The following is an 18729-nucleotide window of genomic DNA, read 5'->3' as shown; positions in this document are numbered from 1 at the left end:
ATAAATGCCAATGATTCTCACACTGGGTGCACTAGCCAGCCAAACCACAACATTCCATATTATTCCATTGGCCATTCTCGAAGTGGGGGATAGACATAGTAGGACCCTTACTGTAAGCTTGTCAAGTAAAAGTTTTACTTGTATTAACTGATTACTTTTAAAAATGGGTGGAAGCATGTGCTTATTCACAAATCCAAAAAAATAAAGTGATCGACTTCGTGTGGAAGAATATTATCATATACATCGGTGTACTAAAGAAAATTGCATGCGACAATGGACCAAAGTTCATAAGGGCCAAAGTGACCAAGTTTTTCGAAGAGTAGAAAATCAAGAGAATCACCTCCACACCCTATCACCCTCGAGCTAACGGACAAGACGAATCTTCAAACAAAGTTCTACTTGGATATTTGAAAAAAATGCTAAAAATGGCAAAAAAAAAAAAAAGTGGCCGGAAGAATTGCCCGGAGTATTATGGGCTTAACGTACAATGGTGAAATTGAGCACATGAGAGACTCCTTTTTCCCTAGTATACGGGTCCAAAGTGCTAATTCTAGTCGAAATAGAGGAACCAAGCCTAAGGATCAAAAATGTAACTGGAAACTCAAACGATGAAGCAGTCGCACACAACCTAGAGTTGGTCGAGGGATGAAGGGAGATGACTTTGGTTTACATGGCCGCACAAAAAAATGAATCAAAAAATATCACAGCAAGAAAGTTAGCCTACAACGTTTTAAGGTAGGTAACTATGTGCTCTAAAGTGTGTTTATAGTATCCCAAGAGCCGAACAGGGGAAATATAGGTCCAAATTGGGAAGGACCCTACAAAAACACCGAAATAACGCATAAAGGAACGTACATGCTTGAAGAAATGAAGGTAAAGCTAGTAAAGGCGATTTGGAATGCTACACATCTCAAACGATTTTACTTCTGGACTTCATGATTTTGCTTCTCTATATCTTTCAACTTATCTTTTGAATTTGTTATCTTGTACTAATATTCTTAGATGATAGGCAATAAATCATCCCAGCCTAGATGATGACCCCACAGACCTTTTTAGCATAACCAATGAACCTCTATAGTTCTATGCTAAGGTCGAATAGTCTGATAATGAAAGGTCCGTTATCATCTTCATCTAAAGAACACTCCCCCAGTCCCCCAACTTCCTGATGCATGAATTTGACCATCAGAAGAAATCGATGGCGCCAGATGACAGTCCAATGTTCGACTCTTAATTACTTGAATCCGAACACTAGGGGGGGAATGACACCCTATACAGGGTTCGCACTAGAACAATTAGGAAAAAAGAACCTCAAGAGGTTGGAAAAAGGGTGGCAAAAGATCTCAAGAAAAATAGAAGGCACGTGCCTCCAAAGCTCGGAAAAGCCTTAAAGATGCATTGCTGTAGGATGACCAAAAACCCCAAAATAAAAAGTGGGCATGATTCTAAGAAATAAGTCACCTCAAAAGAAAGGTGCAACTGTAAATTTAAATTAATATAAGGCATCTTTGATCATATGCTAAAAGTGCACCAGTACGACAAACGTATTAGGAATAATTTTCTCGTTCGAGTAAATGGAGTTCTATTTATTTTAAGAAATTATGTTTCACTTTATATTTTTTAATATGCTTTTTGTAAGCTTTCCAAATAAGCACGAGATAGAAGCCATTGTAATGAAAATAACTTTCATCGCTAAGTTGCGACTGACGACGATCGTTCCAAGAGCAACAACTATAAGAAGTCTCCAAGACTAAACAAAAAATGAAAAACTTCGACGAATATGAAATAGGCACAATCAAATTAGCAGAAAATACATGTGCATATAAACATACTTCATTCATGTACAAAAAGGGTCCCAAAACTTGAAAGTACCTAAGAAGAACTACGGACTTGGACTACGACATCGGGGACTTGAGAAATGGAGGTAAAAAGGGCATTCAGGTCATCATTGGGTGTCAAAGGGGTTGAGAACCTCGTCCAAATTGGTACTTATCCCCTGCCTGTCACGGGAAGGAAGGCCAAGCAGTACTCGAAGCTCCCTCACCTTGATCTCGAGTTGACTAAGCACGAGAGAGATACCCAATTCATCGATATGTTCCTCATGAAGCGTGTTAAGGCGAGTCTCCAAGGCTTCCCATGATCGATCAATGACTATCTGCTTATGTAAGTTCACGAAGGCTTCTTGAGCAGAGTCCTGATCTTAGTTATTGGCTAAGGCTCTCTCCTCACCTGCTTCCCATTCGGACCGCAAGCCCCAAGCCTTGTTCTTTAGCTAAGAGAAATCTTCCCTCAGCCGCACTTACATATTCTTCTTCGATGCCAATTCCCCATCGAGGATCGAAATTCTCTCAAAAGCCCGATACTGCTCAACCCGGAGGGCAGCCTCACTCGCCAAAAATTCTTGTATCCTTTGGTTAGCACTTCTTTTTGCAGCTTCTGTCTGTTCCTAAAGGTCCTCATTCTCAGATCTAACCTCTTTGACCTCCTTCTGGAACTTCTCATTTTCAACTTTCACCAGCTTATCTTACCTCACCACCTTCTTATCTATGACCACATCGAACTGAACTTTTTTTCAGGCCCCCGAGGAGAGGGCAACTAGCTATTTTGAAAAGTGTAGAAGGAAAGAGGACGAAGCATGATAACTTTAACAATATGAACACAAAAACAAAACTGATTTTAAGGAATTTACCTTGGCGACTTCGTGGGTTATCTGAGTTACTAGTGCCTCGGTATTCATCGATTCCATCTAAACCCACTCATGCTGATTCAACAGCTTGGGGATTTGTAAAGCCATTGGCCTAGGATTCATGAAGATGTCGACACCAGCGAGAAAGGAGAGACTAATAACCTTCTAGTCATCAATGGTCAGGTGGTGACAAACTAACCAGTGCATGAATCAGCATCTAAGAAGCATCTCTCAAGGGTGCCTCTCATCCAAGGACTACTCCGTGTGGTAAGGTCGGCCTTCTAAACTCAGAGGAGGCGTGATGTCCCTCCCTCACTTAATTTGGCTGATGGTTTGCCCTACTATTAACCCCTCTTCTGGAATTAACTCTGCCGCCTACTCATGCCTTAAGGCCATGGAATGAGGGAGGCCTCCTCGTCAAATTCAACTATAATGGGATCAGATGAGACCGGCCTCTCTTCTTTGACCCTTGGCAAGACGCTCTCTTCTTGGTCCTCGCGTCCTTTGGGGGACCACGAGAAGGAGGATGCTGAGGAAGGACCAGTATCATTTCCTCACGACACTTTAGGAAGTAGCTCCCGAAGTAGCCTGGTGGCGTTAGCCGCTAAGGGAAGGCCTACTTGGGCTTGTAGTTAAAGGGGGCTCTCTTCTCAAGTCCCACCCCTGAAAGAATATTATTTATATGAGTAAAGAAAAAAGAAAAAAGGTGATAACTTTGAAAAGAGAAATACTCACAGCAAGAGAAGAGGTTTACCATGGTATTGCGCTCGGATGCCGGAGAGCGAGGCAACAATGGACTTCTGAGTCCTCGAACAGTTGTTTGAAATATACCGAATCTTGGACAACCAATCCTCGATGTCGGGCACCCTCTCGAGAGGAACCGTGATAGTTGTAAAGTTCAAAGACAAAAAATTAAAAATGCCGGTAAAAAATGATTCAAACAAAAAATAAAGTAAGGCAATTCATACACTTACGATTGTTGTTCCATTTCTCTAGAAATCGAATCATGTCGTTCACATAAAGAAACTTGGTCGGAACGACTACGTACATTTCGAACCACCGACGATCAAAGTCATCCTTGTAGTCCGAGATGAGGGCCTTCGAGCCTCGCTGCATCATGCTAATCACTCCCCTTCGATAAATCTTGCTAGAATAGAAATGGAGGAGATGCTTGTAAGTTAAAACCACACTGACCTTTTTTGGCAAGGTGTAAAAGACATATAATGAGACTCCATATCTGAGGGCGGGTGCCAAGCACAATATATACAAGATGCACATTTCAGAAATCACGTCATCAATGGGAAGGATAAATCCCATGGAAAAAGTGTACGTGCTTATAAATGAATATATGTAACAATGACCGGTTAATTTTTACCCCCCACGGAGAAGATCGAGGACGAGGTCCGTCTGGTCCTCCTATCTATAATCTTTCTGAACCCCAGGGAAGGATTTTGTTGGTGATGAAATTGGGGTAGTGGAAGATAGGGGTATTCCGAGCCCCTATAGGCTTTTTCATAATATTGAAGTCATTGTCTTTTTTCAACTCCCTAGGTACGATGTCAGGAACTGTCCTCTCCGGCTGAGAAACTAAATCCACTTTTTTGGTTGTCCTCATCCTTTTTGGTGGTGGATGGGTAATGCAGATCATCGTCTTTTCTATATCGTTGTTATGCAGAGCTTCCTCTTGTGTGACGGAAGGATAAGCAGACGGTGACTGGTCTAGAGAGCACATATATAGAGAATCCATTCGGTAAAGATGAAACTTGATTTTCAAAGAAAATGTTTAAGTTAAGGAGAAGAAGATAATCGAGATTCAGAAAACGTTTGCAAGACTTGAAGACTAAAAGGAATAAAAGGAAAGGCAATGAGCCATCCTCCTCCTTTTATACCTATACACGCAGTACATCCCCAAGCAATAATTACAATCGGTCACAACCGCATGTCGGTCGCATTAAAGGGGCACGATGTCAAACGTCAAGTACTTGAAAGGACACCTGAAAGAACGACATGCCTTTTCAAGCAACCCTTCCCGAGAAACATCAATCCTAACCCGAAAAAGCTACAAACACCAGATATGTATTTTGGTAGCTATGCAAACTCGATGTTGTAGGATCACCATATGTCACTCCACACACAGGCTCTCTCGGGATCTACGATAAGACCCTTCAGGCCTCAGAGAGGAAATATTAATGTAATTTGGAACCGCAATTTGTCATAAAAAGATTAAGGGAAAAAGTAATTTTCATATGATCAATACAAGGTTCATTACAAGGCTGGGGTACAACCTCAAATTAAACGAACGCAAAATATATATATATATATATATATATATATATATATTAGCCAACTAGGCAATGCCTTAAAACTCCTATGCACTAGCTCCACGCCCTCAATGGTCCCCACCTGGGGACTGCGGACCACGGGATCCATCCCAAGGGGTTAAAGGGCCAAGACCATGAGCCTGGAGGTTCTTTGCTGCCTTCCTCCAAAGAGCAAGAAAATCCCCCATTCCCCGATAATTCCCCTTTGGAAAAGGCTGCATTTAGATCAAATTCAGCTTCCTCCATGGCCCCTCTTGTCTTGTTTATCTTATCTTCCGGATCGGGGATTCCAACACGTACACTTTCCAATTTGGATAACATGGACTTGAGGTAAATAACATTCTGCGCCATCTCTAACTACAGCTTTAACTGATCAAGTTCTCAAACCACTTTGTCCCTCTCTCTTTATAGCCTCGCCCCTCAGTTTGTTGGGCACCAGTGGAATTCTTCCACAATCTGACGGTCTCCTCGAGTTACGACGCACACAACCTAGACTAAACCAAGTCATAGGACAAAGTGACATTATCTTCGGCCAACCGGTTTGCTTGCGCCTCCTTCTCAACCAAGGACCTTTCAAGCTCTCAACATTTCCATTGTGTGTGGTTTCCATCTTCTTAACCTCTTTCCTTAACTCCTCCAGCTCGTCCATGTTCAGGTAGGCTAATAGATTATAAGTCTTCTTGTTCAAAAGGGCCGCATCACAACAAGTTCCCCAGTCTTTGGTATGCTACCTCAATCCCTCAATGGTTCTTCGTAGAATGAGAAACTTTCTTTGATCCGGACCAAGATCAAATTTGCCTGCATTGAGTCAACTTATCCTCAAGAGTAAAGAAAATATTAGAAATGGAGAGATAAAAATCACAGAAATTACCCAAAAGGTACAATGAACTATGTCATCGTCCAACACAGTTTTGGATTGGGCAAACAATTCTTCCCTCTCTAAGTGGCCTATCAATCCTTCTATCCACGTCTTCCTCTCTCCCAAGAAATTCAAAAAATTGATCTCCACTGTTATATTAATCAAAATCGAGTGAACACCAACGCCCGTTAGAGAACTAGTAAGGGGAGGGCGTGAAGTAGAAGAATGTAGCAGATGAAGACGGGAAGGCCTCTCTGAGGGTTCAGCCACAGCTATTCCTTTTCCCCGATCTAAGGGAGAGGATTCTCCTCTCACTAACTTCAAAGCTGGGGACTCTAAAACTTTGGACCCCAGAAACCTCTTTCGCTGATTCAAAGTCAGGGGACTCTAATCTCTTATCCTATAATCCAATAGGGGTGGTGTCTCAAGGACGCTCATATCGGGTGATAGCTTTGGGAAACCCTTGGACACCATTAGGCCCTATCATAAAAGTAGACCTTGTTCTTTCTAAGGACGATCCATCTGAACGAAAATCAGAGGCTATGCTCTTCTTTTCAAGGCAGAAGCTACCTAACCCTTTACCAAGCAGAGCCAACAAAGTTGGGAAGACCTATCATCACTTGCGGGGCGACCTTCCTCAGAGGGGTTCCTAGAAAGGGATATAAAAAGGATGTTATAATAATAAGCACAGGCGATTGAAATGCAGTTGGTACGAATGCTTACCATGATCCTTGGCTCACAACTCTAAGACCTCAAATATGAATCTTCAGAACCTCTCCGTTATTCGAGAGGATGTCAAGATATTTCCTAGCCACTCTTCAATGTCTAGAATATCTTCCGTTGATACTAAAGTAGCTGCCGAAAAGAAGAAAGAAGATTAGAGCACTAAAAGATAAGGAAATGGGGAGGGGAAAATAAGGAATACTGGTACCAATAAAGGAAACTATGCTTACATCTTTCATTCGACCTCGCCAAAATAAGCCCATCCTCAGGCTTGACCAACTGATGAGTGGGGACTGTAATAAAATGATCAAATCACCCCATATCGTGGCCATCCTATCATCCACAAGGTTGTACCTCGACTAGCCATCAAAATAATTCTCCCCTGAGCGGCTTGGGAGAAAACTGATGAAGAAGATGCGAGAGAGACGTAACGAAATAAAGGCTACACCTACCAATAAATGGAAGCATGCCACGTTCCTCCATACATTTAGCCTAGCTTGACCTATACAAACATTGAAATGGCCACAAAAGTCAAAAATAACTGTATCTATCAGGGGTTCAAGCCCAAGGTGAACATATAAGTGTAGATGAAGGAGAAACCCAGTTTGCGACTAGAAATACTTTCAGTCACCCAAGGAGCATGAATGGTGACATGATCACCCCATCGACAATCATGAAGGATCTGGGGAACATGTTCATCACGAATAGGAGAATCTATGTTATTAATATGTGAACCCCTGAATTAACCTACCACCTTGTTCCACGCCTCAATCAATCCCTCGTAATCCTATCTTTTGGGAAGAACCTCTGATAAGTGAGGATTTTGACTGCTTATTAGCTCCTTTTATCTTTTGTTTTTGTCTAAAGGCATTGAATTGTGTTCCCAAAACTAATGAAATTGTGCAAAATTGCAAGAATGATAGAAGTTGATCTCCCGAGATGAAATCCGACTCAAAAAGGAGTATACCGAAGCACAAGGCAATAAAGGGCGCAAAAGCACAAATGTGCGTTCCACAGAAGGAATTCTGCGGCCCCAAACCAAGAGGAATATTTTTGTAGAACTTTGCACAAAGTGCGGATCGCACATGAATTGTGCGGCCGCAAAGCTGCGCTAAGAGTCAAATATCAGAGAGTATGCAAAAAGACCAAGTCCTAAATTGTGCGGACCGCAAAAGATGGCCTCGCGACCATAATTTAGAAATGTGCGGCTGCAGAACTCCACTCCTGCCAGATGAAGAAATTTGCGGACCGCACATAGAATTGTACGGCTATAGAACCTTCCAATAGGAATTTTTCCCTGAGATTTTTAGCCTTGTATAAATAGATGACTTTCGCAAAGTTAGGTCAAGTTTGAAGCTCTAGAGTTGTTGTAGACATTTTTCTTTACTAGTTTAGGATGTTTTACATTACTTTGGTGTATTTACATTATATTTAATCATTTTAAGCTTCCATTATGAGTCTAATTACTTTTTCTTCCTTATTTTCTTCAAACTCCATTATGAGTAGCTAGACTTTTACTAGGGTTGTGACCTAACCGTAGTGTGTAAACCTTATGGGTATCTAATTTAGTGCTTATTTATGATTGGGTATTGATTATTTAGCTTAGTTCATGCATTAGTTGTAGAATTAATGGTTGCAAACATTGATTCATGCCTATTTGACTTAGTCTCTACTTGAGTAAGAGGGACCTAGTTTAGGATAACTTATATAATAAGGAATTGGGTCAATTGAGAGATTGATTAACCCAAATAAAAGATTCAACCTAGAGATAGTAATAACCCGACTTGAGCTCTTATCAACTATTTTGGGTGATACCCATTTTCTTGAGAAAGCCAAATTGGGCAAAACCACTCTCTGACCGAGAAATATTAAGTGTGTAATTTGGAGTTGAGAGCTATAATACATCCCAATCAACAAAACAAACATTAAAGACTTCATCCCATTAGGCAAACACCTAGGTCATTGTCACGGCCCTAGGCTTTTTTATCCATTTGGAAAAACCTTAAAAAACAATTATCTCTAGTCTTCTTTCTTTATTTTGCAATCATTAAATTAACACTAGAAATAGAAACCAAAATCCATGATGTGGAAGTGCAATCTAGATAATCCAATTGCTCATTTGAAATATATACCCTAACTCCCATCCTAGTTCCATGTGAATTTAATCCCGACTTTTAGTTGGGTTTCTATTATTGCATACGTTGGTTTTATATCTCTTTTGAGGTGTGCTTTGGACGTGATCAATATTTGATGCCATTGCCGGAGAGTTAAAATGGTGTTAGCTATATATTTGGGTGTGCTTCTGGAATATCTTCTTTTCCTTCCATGTTACTAACATGTTTGAGAAAATGTAAGTACAACCATGACGAACAATGAGCTCGGAAATATTGCTTGGGGGATGTGGATGTCGGTGATGAGCAAGTTGATGAAGTTCCTCCTAAACATCAAGCCAATAGAAGAGGACGAGTGACTCATGAAAATGTCCCGCTCCATCCTGACGAGCGCAAAACACATACTTAAATATGCTCGCTAGTTGAATATAGTATAATATAATATCGTATCCACAAGAATTGGATTTAAATGGAGTTTTCGTAGTTCCTAGTTTAATTGATATTCAAGATGATCAACAATTGAGAGTTATGTAATTAATACTAAAATTAACTAAGAATCTAAACTATTGGCTAATGACAATCAATGCAAGTAATGAGCAAAGAAGGTTATCAATTGGGAGAAGACAGGGTTGATAGGATAGGTGCAAAATAATTATTTGGGATCGAACTCTAGATAATTTACGGCTAATGTTCAAGTGATTATATCGAATTCACTTGGCTATTAGTTTAATCTTTTAGTAGAAAATCCTCTCTCGATCAAGTCTCAAACTCACAAGATGAACAAATTTTAAGCATGTGAAGATATGCAAGAATTCATGGTGGATTGTTCTTTAGGAAAACCTCTTTCGATTATTCTCCTGACTAGGTTAATCAATAATTCAACTAGCCTATTTCAATTACTAAGAAAAATTAATGAATTTACCCAACAAAATATAACACAAAAATATCACAAGTTATGCCTGTCTCGTTTATATGAACTAGTGAATATAGATGCAAAACTTTAAATGTCCGAAATGATTCAATACATAAACTAGAGTTATATCCACAAACAAATGTCAATACACCAAATCCATCAAACCCTAAAGATAACTACTCCATAAACATGGAGTAATTCATCACAATTAAGTTTAAAGTAAAGAAAAACATAAAACAATCTAAACCCTTGTCTTGAGTTGAGATTGAATGATGTATTCCTTGTGCTCTTTCTTGTCCATATTCTCCTTAGCATCCTTAGGTCTTAGATGTGTCAAAAGTCCATAAAATACCATTTTTTCATGTATATATATCAAGTAGGGTCAGGCCCAAGTGAAAACACTTTTTCCTACGCGAAATAGGACACTTTTCGGAGTTATACGTGCGTGGCCGTGCACCTGGGAGTGTGCTTGTGCATATGGCTGCACACTTTTCACACTTTTCTGCCTCACATATGCGCCCAGTGTGCGCTCGCGCACCTGGGTGTCATCCTTCTCGATTATTCGTTTCGTTCTTTAAGTGCACTAGCATCTGTTGATCCCCGAACACGATCCTAACTCAATCCTTAAGCTTTTACTCAGACTTCAATGCTCCAGATTAGCTTGAATTCACTCCATAACATCTACTTAGCTCGAAATCACTTCTACAAGGCATAAAACACACAATTAGTGCAAAACATTAGCGATTAAAGCTCAAACTCAATTGAAGTGCAGCAAATTAGAGTGCAATAAGTGACTAAAATACGATATTATAGCTTACCATCACACCCCTACCTCCACCATGAGTGGCTCCACACCGGATATTACCTAATGAAGGATATGCTAGTGCAACATTACCTCCCCATATTAGGGCAAACAACTTTCAAATCACTAATGTGATGCTCACTTTGCTAGAGCAATGAGGTTTCTTCACCGGTGCTCCAAGTCAAAATGCGTACAAACATCTAAAGGGGTTTGTGGACACTTGTTGGGGGAGAAAACAAACAAATGTCTCTGAGGATGCATTGTGGCTAATACTTTTTCCCTTCTCTCTATAGGGGAAAGTTTTAAATTGGTTGGAACGTTTGCCGAACCATTCCATTCACATTTGGGATGAGTTGGCGGAAAAGTTTATTTTCTAAGTTCTTCTCTCAAGGGCACATGGCTACACTTCAGGATGAGATTTTGGAATCAAGCTAAAGCCAAATGAACCACTGCACGAGTTATGGGAACGTAATAGAACAATGGTTAAGAAATGTCTCAACAATGATATGATTCAAAAAACTGTCTGTCGTGGGATTAACACAACCAACCAATGTGTAGTGAATCAACTTTTTGGTGAAAATTTCATGACTATGCCTTATGCGGAGGCATGTGAGATTTTAGATGAAATGGCAGAAACATCATCGTCGTGGCAATCCCAGGATAATGTTCCATAAGGTGATACAAACGTGATCCACCTTCACAAAGAGCTTCATGACCATGGACAAGCCATTTCCAAATTGACTACCACCATGAATTAATTAGCAAAGGCTCAACTTCAAAAAATGCAAAATCTTAAGCAGTTCAATGCCATAGAGGGAGTGAACATGATGGTGAACAAAAGAAGGATCAAGGGTCCACAAATATAACATCGAGTGGAGAATTATGTGCAAGAGGAAAGTGATTTTTATCAAGATGATTCTTACAATGAACAAGAAGAGGAGGTGAAATATGTAAACAACTTTCAAGGGCAACAAAACAACTTCCAAGGACCAAACCAACAACAATAGCAACCTCAAAACAATCAAGGCAATTGAAATTCTAACAACTAAGGAAATTAGAGTGGAGGCAACAATCAAGGGAATTGGAATAACAACAACAATTAAGTAAATTGGAGTGGCAATAAGCAAGGAAATTTGGGGTTAAAAATCAAGGCGGATGGAACAATAATCAAGGCAATCGAGTGTCAGGCTTTCAAAGTCCCCTGATGTATCAAAAATCGAGCAACCCACCTCCTTATCCTCCCAATGGTCCAAATTCTTTAAACAATGAAATGGGAATATTGATAACATGTTCAAGCTAATAATGGAAAAGAATGCTGATTCGGATGCCCAACTTGCCTCACACAACACATTGATCCGCAACTTAGAAGTTCAAATGGGGCAAATCTCTCAAGCTATAAATTGTCGCCCTAAGGGGGCACTACCAAGTGACACAGTGGTAAACCCAAAGGGTGTAAAAGACACGGGGCATGCCATGGTCGTTACTACAAGAAGTGGAATAGGTAGGAATGCACCCACCTCAAGTCAAAAGTAACTTGTGGATGATGAGAAATTGGTACAAGAAAAAAAGGTCCCGAACAATGTGGTGCAATCAAATGAGGAAGTTCGGATTGATATTGATGATAATCTGGAAGAGACTCAAGAGGAGGTGAACTTGTCTAGGGATCACATTATTGACATACCGGAGCCGGTAGTGTAAAAGGCTAAGGCACCATTGCCTAAGACTCCACCTCCGTACCCTCAAAGACTTACCTAAAAAAATGGTGAGAATCAATTCAAGAAGTTCATTCAAATGATGAAGAGTCTCTCAATGAATATGCCATTAGTTGAAGCTTTGGAACGAATGCCCGGCTATGCAAAGTTTATGAAGGATCTCGTGACAAAGAAACGGTCAATGAATTTTGAAACTATCAAAGTCACTCATCAAGTGAGTGCAATTGTGCATTCAATGGCTCCTAAGTTAGATGATCCCGGTGCTTTCATGATTCCTTGTACAATTGGAAGTGTCAAGTTTGCTAAAGATCTTTGTGATCTCGGGGAAAGTGTTATTTTAATGCCATATTCGGTTTTCAAGACCTTGGGAATTGGGAAACCAAGACCTACCTCTATGAGATTGCAAATGGCCGATCGTACTATGAAGAGGACTTTGGGAGTGATTGAGGATGTCTTGGTTTGTGTTGATAAATTCATTCTTCCGGTGGATTTTGTCATTCTAGATTGTGAAGTTGATTGTGAGGTGTCGATTATTCTTGGAAGACCTTTCCTTTCCACAGGGAAGGCTCTTTGTGATGTTGAATCTAGAGAACTCACCTTCCAGTTGGGTGATGAACAAGTGATTTTCCATGTGTGTAAGTCCATGTGCAACCAAATAGCAACGAGGTGTGCTGTTATGTGAACATGGTGACCGATGTTATTGTTGATAATACAAGTGCCACAAATCAATATTGGAGATATGTTGGAGGTCGTCTTGCTCAAATTTTATGATGACGAGATGGATGGCTTCATGGAACGTGTGAACTCTTTGCAAGGAATAGGGTCCTACAATTATTCACTCTGAAAATTATCTTTGGATCTTGAAAATAGGACAACTCCTCCTACAAAGCCTTCCATTGAAGAGCCTCCTACCTTGGAGTTGAAGCCATTTCCTCCACATCTTCTGTATGAATTTCTTGGCCCTTGTTCTACTTTACTGGTTATTCTTTCCTCTTGTCTAACTAACGTGCAGGTAGATTCTACATTGGCGGTGCTACAAAAGAGGAAGAGAGCTATTGGGTGTACATTGGCAGATATTCGGGGGATAAGCCCCGCATTTTGCATGCATTATATCAACTTGTAGGAAGGTGCCAAACCATCTATTGAACATCAAAGGAGACTCAATGAGGCTATGCAAGAAGTTGTCAAAAGAGGATTATCAAGTGGTTGGATGTCGGGGTTGTCTATCCCATCTCTGATAGTTCATGGGCTTCTCCGATTCAATGTGTCCCCGAAAGGGGGGTACGACGGAGATCACCAATGACAAGAATGAGTTGATTCCTACAAGAACGGTAATCGGTTGGAGAGTGTGTATGGATAATCTCAAGCTCAACAAAGTCACAAGGAAGGATCATTTTCCACTTCCCTTATTAGATCAAATGCTTGATATATTGGTCGGTTGTGCTTTCTATTTCTTTCTTGATGGTTATTCGGGCTACAACCAAATTCTTATTGCTTCGGAGGATAAAGATAAAATAACCCCTATGGTACTTTCGTCTTCAAAGCGGTTGCCATTTGGTTTGTGTAATGTTCCGGTGGCTTTTCAAAGGTGTATAATGGCTATCTTCACCGACATGGTGGAAGACTACCTTAAAGTTTTCATGGATGACTTCTCAGTGGTTGGAGATTATTTTGATGATTTTCTTGCAAATTTAGATAAAGTGTTGGCAAGATGTCTAGAAATAAATTTGGTGCTCAATTGGAGAAGTGTCATTTCATGGTCGAGGAAGGCATTGTCCTTGGCCACAAAATCTCAAAGAATGGAATTGAAGTAGACAAGGCAAATATTGAGGTGATTTCTAACCTTCCACCTCCAACTTCGGTGAAGGGTGTGCGGAGTTTCTTATGCCATGCGAGGTTTTACCGGCATTTCATCAAAGATTTCTCTAAGGTGGTGAACCAGTTATGCAAGATTCTTGAGAAAGACGCTAAGTTCAACTTAGATGATGATTGCATGAGAGCTTTTGAATTGTTAAAGTTCAATTTGACAACTACTCCCATCATCATCGCTCCAAATTGAACTGTCCCTTTTGAACTCATGTGTGATGCAAGTGACGGAGCAGTTGGGGCCTTTTTGGGGCACACAAGATTTTTCACCTGGTCTACTATTCCAGTAAGACCATGAATAGTGCTCAAGTTAGCTATACCGTTATGGAGAAAGAGCTCATTGTCATTGTGTTTGCAATTGAGAAGTTTTGCCCGTACTTGATGGGTTCAAAGGTCATTGTCTACACGGATCATGCGGCACTTCGTTATCTTATGAGCAAGAAATATTCCAAAGCTCGGTTGATGAGATGAGTGCTTTTGTTGAAAGAGTTTGATATTGACATCCAAGATAGAAAAGGGAGTGAAAATCAAGTGGCGGACCACTTGTCTCATTTAGAGGAGGAGGGGAGGCCGCATGATTGCCTTGAAATCAATGACTCCTTCCCCGATGAGCAACTCTTGGCTATTTCAATAAAAGAGGTTCCATGGTTTGCGGATCTAGTAAATTTCCGTGTGTGTGGAATCATCCCTGATGAGTTCTCTTCAAACCAAAGTAAAAAGCTCAAACAGGATTGTCAAGATTATTATTGGGATGAATCATACCTTTTCCGGATTTGTACAGATGGGGTGATTGGAAGATGTGTACCGGAAGAAGAGCAAGGCAAAATTCTTGGGGCTTATCATTCTTCGCCATATGGTGGTCATCATGGTGGAGCAAGAACGGCGGCCAAAGTGCTAAGTTTCAATTTCTATTGGCCCACTCTTTACAAGGATGCTAGTGATCTAGTGAAAAGATGGTTATGAATGTCAACGGGCCGGTGGAATCTCAAAGAAAAATAAAATGCCTCTCACTACCATTTTGGAGATTGATATTTTTGATGTGTGGGGTATTGACTTCATGGGTCCTTTTGTGAGTTCTTGTGGAAACACCTATATCTTGGTTGCGATTGATTATGTGTCCAAATTGGTCGTGGTTGTTGCTCTACCCAACAATAAAGCGAGAAGTGTGGTGGAGTTCTTGAAGAAGAATATGTTCACAAGGTTTGGTACTCCGTGGGCTATTATAAGCGATGGAGGTCATATTTTTGCAACAAGGCTTTTGTCACTTTACTACTTAGAAAGTATGGTGATACTCATAAAGTCTGAATCCCTATCATCCACAAGCTAACGGTCAAGTGAAAGTCTCCAACGGGGAGATAAAGAGTATTTTGTCCAAAATAGCGAATGTTAACTGGATGGATTGGTCCAAGAAGCTTGATGATTCATGATGGGCTTATCGGACGGCTTACAAAATAGCTATCGGAATGTCGCCATACCGGTTGGTGTTCAGAAAAGCTTGTCATCTTCTAGTGGAACTTGAACAGAAAGCCATGTGGGCTCTAAAGAAGTTGAATCTTGATTGGATGTAGCCACTAACTTGTGGGTTTCACATTTGAATAAATTGGATGAATTTTGGTATCATGCTTATGCAAGTTCGTCCTTGTACAAAGAAAAGATAAAATATCTTTATGACAAATACATTTGGAACAAAGAGTTCAAGATAGGCGATCTTGTGTTGTTGTTTAACTCAAGGTTGAAGATCTTTCTCGGGAAGTTAAAGTCTAAATGGAGTGGTCTTTTTAAAATTGTGGGTACCTTTTGGTGCATTAGACTTGAAGAACAAAAACAATAAAGCATTCCGAGTCAATGCCCACCGGGTGAAGCACTATTTGGGAAAAGTTGGAGATAGCCACGTCGTGGCGGTCATTCATTTCAATTGATGGTATTCTGCATCGTACCATGACATTAAATCAGGTGCTTCTTGGGAGTCAACCTATGTTTCTTTTCTTTTTTTTTGTAGTTAGGTGTTATTTTTGTGCTAACTTGATTTGAAGTGTGCTACAGAGATGAGTGTGACTTACAGGAATTGTGGACAGAAATTTGGCTAAGTGTTGCAAGAATTGCGGACCGAAGTTGAATTGTGCGGATCGCCCATTTATAGTTGATGCAGCAAAAGTACACTACGGTCGCATAATTACCTTGTGGACCGCACAAATGGAAGGTGGAAAATGTCAACTCTCTGAAGTTTGGTTTGTCAGAGAAAAGGTCAAGATGCCGACTTAAACTCACCAGGCAACAGAGTGTGGACCGCACATAAAATTGTATTGCTGCACATGCCTCTCCTTCCCTTAGAAAACCAAGTAGTATAAATAGAGGGCCAAGGGCAACTGTTACATTTTTTTCCCTCTCTGAGCACAAACACAGTAATCTCTTGAAATTTCTTGGTGAATCTGTCTGTACACACATACAACATCTTTGATCAGTCACTATTCACACTCATTCATCTGGTATGCTTCAATTTCTTGTTAATTGTTTTCTTTTAATTTGTAGATTTTTAGTCATTTTTAGGTAATTTGTCAATAGAATTAAATGTGCATTCATGTGGGGGTAAATTTGTAGTGGGTGAATTAGTACATGCTCTATGGGGACTGGGTCAATGCATTTTCATGCCTTTATGCTGTTACCATGTCAAAATTTGCACAAAAATTGCAGAACCTAGATAGAAATATTGGACTACTTGTTTTACTTTGAATTCTGCGGTCGCACCTGAAATTGTGCGGTCTGCAAAAGATGATTCTAGGGTTTACATTAGTGACGAAGGGATCTGCGACCACAAGGTAAAATGTGTGGACCGCAACATTCCCATTGCGGCCGCAAAACAACCCTTTTACTGTCATCAAAGAGTACAAAATTATGACTCAAATGTGCAGCCACAGGTCAATTGTGCAGACTGCAGAAATCATATTGTGGCAGCACATCAGCCAGTTCTCTATCATCAGAGAGTTGCCATATTTCGGGTTTCTGAGATGCCACCACAAGTGAAATTGTGCAGACTGCACTTCACTTTTGCACCCGCAAAGCTAAATTGTCGGGTCCGTAAGGCCTCATCTGCGTCTGCAAGAAAATTGTGGGGACAGCAGATCCTTACCATGCAAGTATACTATGTCTGTGATCCTCACTGTGTTTTCTGGTGTATGCATATGTCCTGTGTATGCCTAAACTTTGAATTGCAACTAACAACTACCTTTTTCTTGATATAGATAATAGTTCGATCTAGAGGTAGAGGCAACACTTCCAAAGGGGGGGTGAACCTTCTCGGGCACAAGGAAAGAGAGTTTTATCTCTTGCCCAATAGAAGGAAATTAGAAAAAAGACAACAGCCGGGAGAGGGAGAGGTGCGGACCTCTCCGAGACGAGTTCATACGCCCCGTCTAGGGACGTATCAGAGGGAAACTCAGCCTTTGTTCAGGAACAACCAACAGTACAGTCCATATCGCCAGGGAAGTTTCAACTTAGAGATGAGCTGTCCTCATCCTACAGCACCTTCGAGGGATTGGAAAGTGCTAGTCAGGCTTCTAAGCCTTCAACAGCACCAGTCCCTATGACACATAATACATTCATTTAGGACATACCCGATGATAGTAGAGGGGGAGATGCCACGACTGTTGGGATTGAAAGAGCAAAGAAGAAAGAGGTTTGGGAGGACCGATTCGTCAGCCTGGCAGCTTTCACTAGTTTTTACACATGGTGGTCGGCAAGGTCGCTAACACTTGAGCGACAGTTCTCACTGAAAGATTTAGAGAAGTACAACCCAGCCGTGTTGAGGCAGTTTAGATAACGCAAAGGGTGGATGTGGTTTACCTAGAGTGTGGTAGATGCTAAGGAATACCTTGTCCAGGAATTCTACGCCAATGTGGTATATATCAAGAAGGGACAAAGGTGACAAATGTGTGAAACCCCAAATTGTAATTTGATCAGCATACACTGAACACATACTTGGGCTTTGATGATGTCGAGCTAAAAGAATACTTGGAAAAGTGTGCACTTGGGGATGCAGTTCATCCTTGGTTAGCGGAGATTCTAGCTGCACCAGGACCACACCACCATGGATCACTGCTGGGGTTCCTATCCAACGAAGCACACTGAGCTTCGAAGCAAAAGGGTGGCAATCATTTGTCTGTAGTATACTAGACCCGAGTCAAAATGAGACTCACTTGCCAATTCCTCAGGCAGTCTTAGTTGCCTCTCTTATGGCCGGGTAACCTATAAATGTGGGTGTCGTGATGTCCGCCAACATCTCAGTGATCGCCCGACAGGATGACTCTTCCTACCCATACCCCAACACCATTATAGAGTATCTTACGGATGCAGGGGTGGAACCAAGGGATTTTGATACAAAGGTGAGGCCGAAGAAGCCTTTCTTATGGTACTCACTTATGGATACGAACAACCCGAAGAGAAAAGGTCAGCCTTCTACCACCACAAGCCAGTTTGATGATCCAACTATAGTAGTTGCGGAGGTAGTTGATGTTTCATCCACTCTGGTTGAGCCTTACTCTAGTGACGCAGCTATGCCTCTACCATCATCTCAGTCCCTACTGTATTTCCTACCACACCTTTCACCTCGGCTTTAAAGCCAGTGTCCAATGCCACTATCCTACTTTCTACGATGTGAATCTCCCAAACATTGGCGAGCCTCAACAACTGGATACAGACAACCACTGCAAAGCTATCTGACTTATCAAGTACTGTTGTAACAC

At 40.9% G+C, this 18729-nt stretch overlaps 1 protein-coding gene and 1 long non-coding RNA gene across 2 annotated transcripts; one reads left to right on the top strand and one right to left on the bottom strand.

Moving 5' to 3' along the window:
- Positions 1-1759: 1759 nt before the first annotated feature.
- On the bottom strand, positions 1760-4233 carry LOC104248929 (uncharacterized). Its single transcript, XR_716577.2, has 2 exons — positions 3438-4233; positions 1760-3346 (listed from the first exon to the last, which is right to left on the bottom strand). It is a non-coding gene; the product is annotated as an uncharacterized lncRNA (long non-coding RNA).
- A 7994-nt stretch (positions 4234-12227) lies between these two features.
- Positions 12228-13427, top strand: LOC138879908 (uncharacterized). The gene is made up of 3 exons (XM_070159553.1): positions 12228-12790; positions 12995-13136; positions 13248-13427. The coding sequence occupies exons 1-3, from the start codon at positions 12228-12230 to the stop codon at positions 13425-13427; spliced, it is 885 nt and encodes a 294-aa protein (XP_070015654.1).
- The last annotated feature ends 5302 nt before the right edge of the window (positions 13428-18729 follow it).

The sequence above is a fragment of the Nicotiana sylvestris genome, chromosome 10, assembly GCF_000393655.2.
Source record: "Nicotiana sylvestris chromosome 10, ASM39365v2, whole genome shotgun sequence".
Classification (NCBI taxonomy): domain Eukaryota; kingdom Viridiplantae; phylum Streptophyta; class Magnoliopsida; order Solanales; family Solanaceae; genus Nicotiana; species Nicotiana sylvestris.
This window is presented reverse-complemented; position numbering and strand designations above follow the sequence as displayed.